The 14000-nt window shown below is 38.6% G+C and overlaps 1 protein-coding gene across 15 annotated transcripts in view; it reads left to right on the top strand.

Annotated features, from left to right (window-relative positions):
- PPIP5K2 (diphosphoinositol pentakisphosphate kinase 2) overlaps positions 1-14000 on the top strand; it is an 87182-nt gene that overhangs the window by 6868 nt on the left and 66314 nt on the right. For all 15 annotated transcript variants that reach the window (XM_075932058.1, XM_075932056.1, XM_025181268.2 and 12 more), the window contains exons 2-6: positions 5206-5595; positions 7831-8026; positions 8741-8831; positions 10718-10803; positions 11608-11762. In XM_075932058.1, coding sequence (XP_075788173.1) covers positions 5449-5595; positions 7831-8026; positions 8741-8831; positions 10718-10803; positions 11608-11762 — 675 coding nt within the window. In that variant the 5' untranslated portion in view covers positions 5206-5448. The remainder of the gene's footprint in view (positions 1-5205; positions 5596-7830; positions 8027-8740; positions 8832-10717; positions 10804-11607; positions 11763-14000) is intronic.

Raw genomic sequence — 14000 nt, 5'->3', positions numbered from 1 at the left:
GTAATAGTTGTAATGCTCCTATAAACGGAACAGTTTGGAGAAATCAAAGTATTCACAATCTGTGTCCAGTGTAGACCCTTGTTTCCAAAAGAATGGAAATAATGGCTTTAAAGAATGAAAGGGGTGAATTCTGCATAGCCGTCTCCTAATATATTATTTTCCTCTGTTATGGTGTGTTTCTCAATGTTGAGCAATAATCAACAGCTCAGTGTGGATTGTTACATAATTTAATGCAGCAACAGTTTTCTTATAAGTCTGATGTCAAAGAAACTACACAGGCTTTACTAGATAGTTAGCAATTTGATTATGACCCAGGGACTTTTGGAAACAAGCTCTACTGTCTATGGAAGATGGGAATGCATTTTCAAATCTGCGTCTGATTTCTTGGCTGGTCTTATTTTTCTTTTATGAAATTTCTGTCACTTTTTAATAGTTATTGGACCTCATCTACTAGATTAATCTCATTTTATTCATTTTTCTATGTTGTAATAAATTTTACTAAGTTAACTAATTCTATATTGAAATCTCCTTTTTGTATGAAAACTGCATGTCTGAAATGCCTAAAATCAGAAGTTTGCTTGTTGGGGGTGGAGGCAGGACTTGATAGTAGGATAAGCATATTTTAATTGTTTTAAAATATACATCCCATGTCATTAATGTGTGGCAGATATTGGTCGCATCTCAAACTTTTGTAATGTGTTAAACATGTTTTGTAATGTTTTTATAGGAAGATTAATATTGAAGTGGCACAGTCAGTATTTAATTGCTGTAAATGAATCAGTTATATTAACCTCAGGTCTGTTCTTAAAATTGGGGTAAGCTAGAGGATAATAAACACCTTCTTCCTCATAGGTGACTCTTGAGAGCACTCGAGACATGCACGGTCCTGTAGTGTCCCTGCCAAAATTTGGTGTCTCTACATGCCCCCTCCCTGTCCTTCATGATGACCCTCCCTGCATCCCTTTCCCTGGAGGCACCAGTTGCCCTGATATTTCTTGTTTCTAATGTGTCTTATTGCCATGTAAGAGAGATGACACTGTATAATAAATGAAGAACTGAATGTACCCTAGATGGCAATATTTTCATAACCATTTTTGTTCCGTTTTGTCCTTCTTTCCATCTTGTCTTCCTCTCTCCCCTTGCAATTTTTTTCTGATTATGTTGGGCTTCAGAAGATGCTTTATTAACGGTTAAAGATGTAATTTGTGCTTTTCAATCTGGACATATAGTCTGACTTGGGTTTTATCCCTTGTAGTAAGAAGTTCTGCATCTGCAATTCTGGCACTTAAAATACTCTTAGTATTTTAAACTTGGGAGCCTTATCCTGGGCTCTTCTAGTTGAAGCTTTTCTGTGGAGTATATTTTTCTTGAGGACAAAGTTATGACTTGTCCAATCTCTACATATTATGCTGCTCTGCTCCATTCTTTGGCTCCACATCAGCAGTAACCTCACAAACCTTATCTCTATTCTTTTGTTACATCATCAACTATGTTGCAAAATCAGAATTTTTAGTCAAATAAAACTCCATTCATAGCAGTGGGGAATAAATCCTTGTGAGCCACAAGTAAGAAGAAGGAGGTGGTAAGGAAAATATTTGTTTTTTATATTTAGGGTTTTAAGAAGCTCTTGGAAACAAATGATTTAAGCAAACAATTCTTGTCATTGTCTTTCTGAATAGAGAAGTACAGAAAGTTCCAAAGGCAAACTACTAGTTGTATATTGCTGAATGCCTTTAAATACTGACAAATAGCTCAGCACAATCAATAGCTGGGTTTTGTCAGTTTGTGTGCCCTTGTTTTATTTGTGCTATCAGTAAGCTACTGTACTATGAACCTGATATGCTTTGTGTACATTCTTCATTACTCTATGAAGCAGGCTTTCTTCATAGAACATATTTGATAGGAAGTGTCAAATATTTCAAACACTTAGTTCTTGATAACAGTGTATTTGTTCCAGTGAATAGTATGCATTCTGGGTGTAGCTTTTGACAACTTATTAAGGATATTCATATAACATACTAGCCACTGATGCTGTTCTATTCTTCTCTCCTGCTTGGAATTTTGAAGCTGAAATGAGCTGAAAATAACAAATAAAATTTTTCTTTTACAGTCTTCAGACGTTGGATAGGTCTGTTAGTTGCTACATACAATTGCACGCTCTGCTTTGGTTCCTGTTCACTGGAGACATATACTTTTTTTTCCTACTAAATTTGACTGAGGAAGAACTGAAGGAAAACTCTGTAGCAGAGGTCTCAAACTCAATTTATCTTGGGGCCAGCGCTAGTTCTAGCAGGCCCCCCTCTCTAGCAAGGCTCTGGGGGGATGGGAGTAGAGGGTTTGCAAGCCAAATATGGCTCACTGGGGCTCCAAATAGGGCCCTTCTAGAGCCCCAACTCAGCACCCCTAGGTCTTCCCGCGAAGCCAAAAATGGCCTTGTGTGTGCTGCTATTTTCTCTCCCCCCCTCCCCCCGGCACAATTCCTGGAGAGTTCCCCTGCAAATCATTCCTGGAGCCTTTCTCCCAGCTAATGGGAGCAGCGGGAGGCCATGTTACACACTGCCTGTGATGTGGCATGACAAGTGTCCCCTCTCAAACCCAGACTCAGCCTACCTCCCACCCTTACCCCCTCCAACCCCCACCTTCTGTCCAGATACTGCACTCCCATCGCTTTCCCATTCACTGGCAGCCCTGTCCTGGCACACTTAACCCCTCATTTTTGGCCCCACCCCAGAGCCTAGGGAGCCAACAAAATCCATTAACCCTGGAACCCCAGAAGAATAAATCTGGCCTGAGGCCTTGAACCTCAGTCCTCCCTGTCCCTCCCCCCACCATGGGGCCAGAACACCGGGAGAGTGAGGTGTTTCAGTTGGGAGCCACATCAGTGAGGGTTGAGGGGGTTTGGAGGGGGTGTGTGTGTGTGTGTGTGTGTGTGTGTGTGTGTGTTTTGCTTCTCGTGTGGTCCTGAACTGATTTTTCTATGGTTCAGTGGCCCCGACCCAAAAAAGGTTCCCCACTCCTGCCATAAATAAAGACAATGTCGAAACTTTGTATTGGACATATTTTACTTTATTTAAAAATGAAGCCTGGCCAACAAGCCCCCAATTGGGGCCCAGCCCCCATATAGCTGCAGCATCATAGCACTCCTGCGCCCCCACATACATCAACCCTGACCTCATCATACACATGAACCCTCTGCCCTCCTCTCAATCCCACATCCCCAATGCACCCCCACATCCCCGATCTCTTGCCATAATGCTCTTGCACTCCCACACACTCCACTCTTTTCTTGAGCCCATCATACACCTGAACCCTCTACCCTGAGCCCGTCATACCCCCACATTCCCAGACTCCTGCATCCCACAAACCCTAACCTTGTGTCCTGAGTCCACCATTCACTCAAATTCCCTCTCCTGAGCCTTTCATACGTCCCAACCAAGACTCCTGCACTCCCACGTTCCCAGCCAATGCCGTAATATTGACAGAAGACAGCTTGAATGCATGCATGAAGCTGGATTTGACCCTGGGGCTGTTGCTACATTTCAAAGGCGACTAATCGATTAGCCGATTGCATTGACTATTTGATAAGCCAATTAATCTAAATTTAACATCCCTATTATTAATCATGTCAACTATCAATAATATTAAGTTGTATATTTTCAGTCATACAAATGGGCATTCTTGTGCCACTTTGTTGACCACTTGTTTTGAATTTTGATGCAGTTTGGTCTTCGGTTTGAAAAGGCTGCTGACCCTAGTCTAGACATACAACATCTATCACTTTCCCCCTCATCCATAAATCTTGTTATCCTTTTAAGGAAAACTATCAGATTGGTTTTTTTATGATTTGTTCTTTACAAATCCATGCTGATTGTTAGTTATCGCCTCATTATCTTCTAGATGTTTGCAAATGGATTCCTTAATAGATTCCTTAATCACCTTGTTTATGGCATTGGGGAAGAGTGCGAAGGGTCAGACCACTTTATCCCAGAGATTATTGTTCAGCTCAGTGCATTAGAATCTATCACCAATTGGCAGATATAACTATTCCATCAAGAACTATCATCCATTAAACTACAGCCAAGACTGCCTTTTACACAAATATTGTAGGCATTTTGATCTGAGATATGCAGAGCAGCCATTTGGGTCTCAGCCCACATCTTTATCAAATGTTATATCCTGGATCTGGTGATGCAAGCAGTTCTTAGTTAGCTGTAGTTAAGACTCTGAGGACCTTCTTCCTAGTAATGTAAAACTGATTGATTCCATTTATGGAGGCTATGTAAAGGCTTGGAAAAAGAACAGTTGCTTATTTTACAGTAGTTGTGATTCTATGTGTTGTCTGTATGGATCCCAAAAGCTGCAGATTAAAACAGGGGGATTGATCATTAGGGGTCTTTGATTTTATTTACTGTTCAACTGTCTTGACAAAGTTACTTTGCTGCAGTTTGGATTTCAGTTTAAATTGGCATATTTGTCTACTTCATAAAAGCATTGAATTTTTATAATTATATTTATAAACCATTTTGTTACTGAAATTAAAGTCACTGTAAATATTTAACTTTGTATTATCTCTTTAGTGTAGAAGTAGTATTCATTTTGCAATCTTTTTTTCTTAAATAGCCTGGAAAAAATTACACTGTTAGTAATGTTGCTGTTTGTTTCTCTATTACTGTTGAATTTTATTTGAAGATATGTTCTGCAAGACACCTAGCTGGCTTTAAAATATCTAATCATGGTGGTTCCTTTAATTAAATTTTGGCTGGCATTATTGTCAAATGTCTTTCTTTTTGTCTTTTTCTGAACACATTATACAACTAATGATGTAGAACTAGTGGAAGTAAAAAATGGGAGTTAAATTTCTGAATTTTTAAAGAGAATTGTACTAACAAAGGTGGAGAAAATATTCTCTGCACTCCATCTTTCTCAGTCACCCCTGCCAATCTTCTTTTGATTATTGTTTTTCTTTCTTTCATGATTGATGTTGTATAGAGATAAAGGTTATTTCTGAGACTAAGTCACACTTGTTCTTCAAAGAGAGACATTTCTTTAAGGCTACTTTTTAGTCTGTCTTGGGATTTTAAATTATTTTGGCACTTTTCCTTGACTGTTTGTATATTTTTGTGCCAGGTAATACATTTGAAAATTGTGATCTAAGAAATGGTTCCGTACAATTTTTTTCCATCAATTGTTTTTTCTTTTCTTTAGGATAAAAGATTGCCACATCTCAGGGAAACCATAGGCTGTGGTGTTTGGTTTCTTTTGGAGCAACAACTCAATGAACTGATAAGTTAAAGTGTGTTTGGCAGCTGACTTTGTCAAAGTAACATGTGACTGCAAGAAGTGACAAACTGCAATGGATTTGTATGTTTCCTAGCTACTGAGAATATGTACTGGATATCAGTTATTGGAGTGGCTACAGTTTCAGCATAGATCCATTTAGTGCTTGTAATGATGTCGGTTAGTGCAACAGAGAGTGACCCTCCTAGATTCTTTGTGGGTGGTGAAGATGGAGATGAATTATTGGATTCATCCAGATCAGCTGAATTCGATCATTTCTATGATCATGCAGAAGAGGAGGATGAAGAGTATGATTCTGTAAGTACTGTAGGAAAGTATCTATTTTTAAGTTATAGTTAATGACATAACTTACTTGAAATATTAAAGGCTGAGAAATATTCTCAAAATGTACCGATACTGTGATTATATTATGGATTTGGAGTTTGAATCTATCAGTTGCTGAATGCATTAGACTCAGTCCAGCAAAATATTTGAGCACAAACTTATGAGTGGTCTACTAAATTCAAAAGCATGTGCTTAAGTACTGTGGTCAGTTGGAACCAGGCAGCTCAGCATCTTGCAGAAGTGAGTCCTTTGTGCAGCATGTAGAAATATTCATCAATAAAAATGAACATGACTTTATGGTCTTGGAATACGTATATCAACTAGCATAGTTGTAGGTATTTTCTGTTGCTGCTTCAGGACTCTTATTAACTCTTCAGCTGTGAAGTATATGTGTGCCTATTCAGATTACTTAAAAATATGGGGTCTTAACTATATTTGTTAGAGGTACATACCCATAGAAAAATACATGTATAGAAAATATTTTAATTTAGAACATCACCGATTATGGTCCTTGATTCAACTTTAATATGATGTCATATTATCTGAAGACAGTCACATCAATAACTGTTTTAAAATACTCTGAATATATTTTTTCCTTGTGTTTTGCTTCTGAGTTCACATGGATGCAGTTTTCTATACTATACTTCATTCTAAAACATCAATCTAAAATTAATATTTAGGTGATTCTTGGTCACTTGTGATGATCATAGTAGGGTAATAAGATTTGTTTCATTCTCTCAGCTATGTCTCATTTTCCAGTAATTGCTACTTTTCCACTCTCCTGTTTTTTAACCTGGTCTCTAGAAACTCACACAAGGAAGTAGGTTTTTTAAAAAAGGATGGATTATTTAAAGTATACAATAGATGGTTTTCCAGAAGGTTCTACGCTTGGAGTTTTATAGTTGATACAGTTGCTAACATCTTAGCTTGACTGATAAAGCAGCTCTTACTTTGCAGTCCATCTAAATCACTTTGCTGTAACTCTTTAAAACTACAGCTCATAGATCAGCCTTTGCTTCAGAACTATACTAGCAGATGCACAGCTTCTGACTTCTCCAGGAAGTGGTCACTATTTTGTTTCCATTGATTGTAAGCATGTTTGCTTATAAGCTAAGTGCAAGAAACTATTAGTGCCTCATAAGACTGCAGAGTTAAAATCCATTAGGAAATACAAACTAAGCATCCAATAGTATTGATAAATTGGACTGAATTGTCTTTAAATATATTTTATGGTGTTCATTGAGGAAAAAGATGTACACTATACATCTTCAATAAAAAATTGCTTTCTTCTTTTGCTGTTTGAAAGACCCACTCAAAGGAGAAATCAGTATAAAGCTAGAGAGTGTAATTGACTACAGGCAGTCCCCGGGTTATATGGATCCGACTTACATCAGATCCCTACTTACAAACGGGGTGAGGCAACCCTGCACTAGCTGCTTCCCCCCAGCAGACCAGGGAAACGTGAAGCTAGCGCCCCCCTCCAGCAGACCAGAGAGACGCGGAGCGGCTTTTCTCAGCAGACACCTCAGCTTGAGAAAAAAAGACTGAGGGAAGTGAGGTGTGGGAGAATAAAACTGAGCTCTGGAGAAATGTTTGGCTAGAGTTTCCCCTACAATATGTACCAGTTCCGACTTACATACAAATTCAACTTAAGAACAAACCTACAGTCCCTATCTTGTACGTAACCCGGGGACTGCCTGTATATAGAAAGTGTTTTGAAATTAAGAAAGTAAATAGGAAAATCTAGAGATTTTTCTCTAATTTGTTAAAATAATCCTCATTTACTTATAGTAATATTGTGTATAAAAGGATGTTCCGTGCTTCTAGGTATGTCTAAATTGTTTACTTTAATTTTCAAGGAATTCTTTTGCATAATCTCATTGTTTTGACATTCACAGCTGAGTTTTTTACTTCTGAGGCACAAATCTGAGAGAAAGCATACTCTGGGATTGCTGACAAGTTGTCAGGTGATTCTGTTTGTGGAAATAGTAAGGCAGATTGTCAGACTTTTTTTGTGACTACCTAATATTGCAAATTACTAGATAATAATTTAAAAGTGTGATCTACAAATGTTGGATTGGAATATAATGTCCCTGTTCATCGGCTAGGAAAGCACTTATTATATACTGGGAATACTTAACCACTCTCCTTACCTCCACAAACAAACAAAAACCCAATACTCTTAATAACTTTATTTTTTTGTGTTAGCCACCAGAAAGGCAGATTGTGGTTGGAATATGTTCAATGGCAAAGAAGTCCAAGTCCAAACCAATGAATGAAATTCTGGAACGCCTCTCTATGTTTAAGTACATCACTGTGGTAATATTTGAAGAGGATGTCATTTTGAATGAATCTGTAGAAAACTGGCCTTTATGTGACTGTCTCATTTCTTTTCATTCTAAAGGTAAAGTTTGAGTGGTACAATGAACCTCTCACTTCATTTTAGACTCTCTTTTTATTTCTTTTAATTGAATATTTAGGAGAATTACAAAATAGTTTCTAGGAGCTTTTTGGTTTGGGCCTTTGGGGAAAAAATCACAATTGTAATATTTTAATCCAGTTTTTAATATTTCATATATTACAAGTTTTAAAATTTGGAATCATCTAGTCTGGATGTGACACTTGAAATCTATTTGCAGACTGATAAATAGCATTTACTTATGAAGCTATCAAATATATGTGTTCACCTCAACCCAGTAAGCACAGGCCCATTCTCACTTAAAGAAATATTTCATCTCTTGAGGAATCTTGTTCCATAAGCAACTTTAATTCTAGAGAGCAACATCTCTCTACCTCACGTGTCTGTATACTGGCAAAATATTAAACTATGCAATGCCTGAAAATGTAGAACATAGTTTTCAAATGGTTGGAACTAAAGGGCAGTGTGCCAGAGGAAAAGAGTTTTGCTTGTTTTACCTGGCTAATGGGCTATTCTGGCTTTTGTGTTTTTGGTCAATTCAGCTGTGGATCATACTGAATAAAACAAAAATTAAAAATCCTCTATTCAGGTTGTCATGTGTCTAATACTGAAATTAAAGGGTTATTAAAGGGTTTTATTAACCATATACTTACACAATACTAGAAAGTTAATATATATTCCTTAATAAACCTTGTTTAGGGTTTCCGCTGGACAAAGCAGTTGCCTATGCAAAACTCAGGAATCCGTTTGTAATCAATGACTTGAATATGCAGTATCACATACAAGACAGGTAAGTAATAAAATCACAAGTCACTTCAGCTCTATTTTACTGAAAATCAACAAATAAAATAAATGTTTAAGACTGAAATACTGGTAGTATGTTATATCTTGGGGTTGTCATCACAATAACATCAATGTATACATCATGCTACAATAGTCTAGTAAATAAAAATGGCGATAGTATCTCAAAAACATTGTGTGCTACGGGGTGTGGGTATATATATATATATATATATATATATATATATATATATACTAATGAACTTTCCCCACCTTGTCTGGGTACTTCAAGACAGGGCATTAGAGATGGGGGGGGGGGGCACAAGAAAATATATAGAGTCCCTCAGAACAGCAGCCCCCTTCCTTCCTTTACAAGTTATGGAAAACTGTTCTTTTCCTGGGGCTTCCAGTTGTCTTGCACGATCAAACTGTTACCTTAATTTGGGAAAAAAGGATGCTGTATTCCAAATTTGGTGGCCCTAGCTCTTACCATTTTGGAGCAGTTCTTGAATAAATGGACTCAGACAGGCATACACTAAAATATATAGGTATAGATATGCACACACGTGTAGAAGACAGTAAATTAAAAAACAAATGACTAGTAAATAATAAATAGGTCTAACTAGTCTATCTTATTCTAGTATTGGACTCCACTGTTTTGATCAATACTTGAAAATTATTTATAGCTTTCTGTTTAGTATCTCTCAAATGCCGGTCTATGTCAGGGACCCTTAATGCCAAGTACTGTACAAACACATAATAAACTAAAATTCCTGCCTCAAATTGTTTACAGTCTGAAAGTAAATCTAGAATCATAAGAGCTGTGCCTTTCTCTGTTTGGAAATTTAGCATATAGTGGGTATACTGAAGTTGAAATTGATAATTTAGGATTACTTGTTTAGATATGTTTTTTATGTCCTTCTGTTAAGCAGTGAGATACTGATAGGTTTTTAAATTAAATTGAGTGATTTTTTTTTAAACTGTCAACTTTGTTCTGTGGAGACGTTTGTAGTTGCATTCAATCTCAAAGTACTATTTCATGAGCATTTCACTTTGTGGCTGCACAAGATGTTTAATGACAAACATTGAATAATATTGGCAATGGTAGAGGCCGAAGATAGTCATTGTACAACATGACAATGGTTGTGAAGCAAAGATAGGCTTAGTTGGGTTTCTGCTAAATAGATGAATCTCGCTGAGATACCCAGAGGAATTAGTTATGTCCCAAAATATCAGATTTGTTACAGTTCATGTTCTATTTATTACATATGCATACAGTATTATTTGATTGTAGAATTCATGTGGCTTATTTGACAAGTTTTTAGCTACAAAATGTATGTAAAACAGAAGCCTGTTCAGATGTTGGTGTTCTAAGTACACATCATCAACTTTCTTCCCTCTGCATCATGAGCTAAAGAAGAGCTCTGTGTAGATCTAAAACCCGTCTTCCACCAACAGAAATTGATCCAATTGAAGATATTCTCTAACCCCATCCCCATTTCCCCCCTGCATCGTGAAAAGCAAAGATTAATAAGGTAATAAAGTATACAAATACTGGAGCCTTCTGTAAATTAAAAATATTTACAATTTCAGGCATGCACCAGTTGATGTGATAAGAGTTCCCAAGCATTTCAGCATCTTTGGAATTGTTTCATGGAGCAAGTCTATCCATACTTTGCTGTCCAGTCTTGTGACAAGCAATTTGCACTGGTTCAGTGATGTTTGTGTGAAGTGCCACTGTCTGAATAGACATCCCTTCAAGCACTGCATAGTTGAACAGAATAACATAATAGTTACGATTGTATAAAATAAACACTGAGTTTCATGAACTGTAAAATGTAAACGTAGGCTGGATAAATCCAAACAAGTGACTAAACTTTTGTGCTCTTCCTTTAGGAGAGAGGTGTATAGCATCCTCAAAGCTGAAGGCATTTTACTTCCTCGTTACGCAATTCTCAACCGTGATCCAAACAATCCCAAAGGTAATAGATTTTCCTAACCTGGAGTATTTTATTAAAGACTTTGAATGGTAACTTTTAACTTGCTGAACCTTTTGCTTGCCTGCACCTACTTCTGTGTCCCTTTTCTTTGATTCAATCTGTGACTTCCTGCTCATTGCAAGGGAGAAGAAGATTGGGTGAAGCAGATGCTTACAGCATACGTTTCCTACAAAATGTAGTTTGTTGCTCTGTTAGGAGGGCGCTTCTGACCGTTTTTGGAATTTCCATGTACTCTAAAAGCAGCCCTATCTCGAATCACTTTACTAAGTCTTGCTGGTTGGTCTCCCTTTGCCCCACATAATGAGACCACAGAAGGCACAGGATCCTGGGAGACCGTAAGAGGAGCTAGCATTTTGAGCTGGCTGAGGGCTATTATTATGGAGAGAGCTAGAGATGAATTGGTACCAAGGAGCTTACGTAAATAGTGTGTTAAAAGTTCAACAGACTTACAATAAAGAAGTTGCTTTTGAGCTAATTGGACAAAAGTTAAATATGCAAATAACTTCATAGTGATATTAGGCTATCCAAGCTTCTGTTCTGTGACAGATATAGACCAGCTGATTGCTGCATACTAATAGAAAATTTCTTCCTTCCTTAAATAACCGCTCCAAACATCAGTAATAAAAACGTAAATGGGTGATTAAATTAAATGCATGATTTGCCCATATTTTTCTTGTCTTAAACTGAAGAGTAAAGATGTTAATAAAGAGTCAATTTTTGGAAATTGAGCAGTTGTTAACGTACAAGTTTACTTTTACCGCGTATTATTTTTGCTCATTTTTTCAGAATGCAGTTTGATTGAAGGAGAAGACCAAGTTGAAGTGAATGGGGAAGTTTTCCAAAAACCATTTGTAGAGAAGCCAGTGAGTGCCGAGGACCACAATGTTTACATTTATTATCCAACATCTGCTGGTGGTGGAAGCCAAAGGCTTTTTCGAAAGGTGAGGAAAATGTCACACTTGAATTATTTAATAAATTGTGTATTTAATAACTCTAATCTTAGGTCTGTTATAGCGACTTTTTTTAAAAGTCAAACTCTGAAGTGATAGAAATGTAGCCGTGTTAGTCTGGTGTAGCTGAAACAAAAAACAGGACTATGTAGCACTTTATGCTCATCCAGAAATATAATTTATGCTATCATGTGCCGAAAGTGTCCGTCTGCTATGTGCACTGGACAAATGTCTCAGACACTTCGCCAAAGAATCAATGCCCACAAAACAGATATTAGACAGGATCACAAAGAGAAAACAGTTTCTTGCCATTTCAACCAGAAAGGACGTTGTCTCAACGACTTGATTACCTGCATCCTGCTTCAAAGATCTTTTTAAGACTCCACTTGAAAGAAAATCCTCTGAACTGTCATTCATGCTTAAATTCGACACTTTACACCTAAGCTTAAACAAAGACATTAATTATCTTACCCATTACAAAGATAGCTTCCCCAATTATCACCTCTAATATCATTAACTCACAGACATTTACCCCCTCCCCCATCCCCCTTCTGTTCTGAAATTTGATTTGTCCTTTTCATATATGTTCATTTTTTTAAATTGTATCCTTTGGTATATACGGTTGTGACAATTTTCTTCCACTATTTGATCTGAGGAAGTGGGTCTGGCCCACGAAAGGTCATCACCTAATAAACCATCTTGTTAGTCTTTAAAGTGCTACATAGTCCTGTTTTTTGTTCAAACCCTGAAGTATCTTTGTAGATGCAAATTTACACAAGCAAGAATCAAAAGTCCAAATTCTGTAACAGAGTTAAGGCCTCTATACCACAGAAATGGTGAAAAAGGGTCTGTAGACTACCTGCAGATGCTCAACAGAGTTTTCGTATATAGAGGAGATCTGCTGGGATATTTACTAGGCTGTTTCTCTGCCACCATCCTGTTGTGCATAAGAATGGACTCCTTTTCAAGAATACAAGTGACATAATGTAGTGATGATTTAAAACTGATGATAGGACATACACAAACTCCTCTGGAGGTGGTTGAATTTTCACCTCAAATACTCTAAAAGTTTGGGTCTGAAGCTATATTACAGGGATCTGTTCACCAGGATCTTTTAACTAAAACCAAAACAAAGTTATTTCTAATGACTACAGGTTGGACCTCTTTGGTCTAGCACCCTCAGAACCTGTCTGGTCCCGAACCTGGATTGGGGAGGTCTCCCTAGCCTGCTGCCCCTCAGTGCTGGTGGCTCTGTTGCCCTAGGTGGCTACTCTGCCTCTAGCCCCCCACTACCACAGGCCTGAGCCGGGCTGCCAGCCCTGTTACTGCCAGTACCGGACCCTGGCTGGACTGCCTGATTGGGCTGCTGATGGCAGGCTTCAGCCATTTGGGGTGGGGGTGGGGATAAAGGGCAGCGAAGCGAGTGCAGGGAGTAGATGTTGGTAGCGGTTCTGGCCTCAGTCCCACTTCTGGATGCTGGCACTCCTGCCACTCGGCTCCTGGGACTTCAGAAACATCCGTGGTCCTGCTGGACCACCAGTGTTGCCAGACCAGAGAGTGTAAAAGTATATTGAGTACACAGATAACCAATAAACTTGAATAGATAACACAACACAACACAACACTGTAAAACCAACCCCTCACCCTCTGAAATGACAGGAGATAGTACAGTAAAATGGATGACAGATATTATACTCTATCTAGGAAATGTTAGATGATAGCTGGCTGCTTCCAAGGCTCAGGACCTACGACCCTTTGGCTTGAGATAGCCTCGGGGCAGGAACACTGAGGAGTTCTTGGTGTTATTCCATCGACGGTGTGACAGTAGTGCGACAGGCAGAGTGGTTCTCCGCTCTGCAATTAAGGGTCTTCACCACAATAATTGGAGCAGCTGGAGGATGGCTCGGTGGTGCAGGTAGCTAGAGTCCACTGCACTGGGCTTTCACCACAGTGGTGTGCTGAAGCACCCTGTGAGCAGCAGATGGTGATCTGTTCCAAGCAGGTCTCGGCCTTCGCCAGGGTCCTTTGGAGAACAGCAGACTGCTGGTATGTCACACGAACGAACTGTCCGAACCAGAGCGGGGAGAAGAATGGAGAACCCAAACTTTCCCTGAGGTCTGGGTTTATAAGCATCCCTGGGCGGGAAGGCAGCTGGAGTGCTGAGTGCAAAGGATGGTGCTGCGAGCTGGTGCGGTGTGCACAGCCACGTGCCGTGTACAAAGGGTGGTT

Source organism: Pelodiscus sinensis, chromosome 6 (genome assembly GCF_049634645.1).
Source record: "Pelodiscus sinensis isolate JC-2024 chromosome 6, ASM4963464v1, whole genome shotgun sequence".
NCBI lineage: Eukaryota > Metazoa > Chordata > Testudines > Trionychidae > Pelodiscus > Pelodiscus sinensis.
The sequence above is the reverse complement of the archived record's forward strand: the minus strand, read 5'-3'. Positions and strand labels throughout refer to the sequence as shown.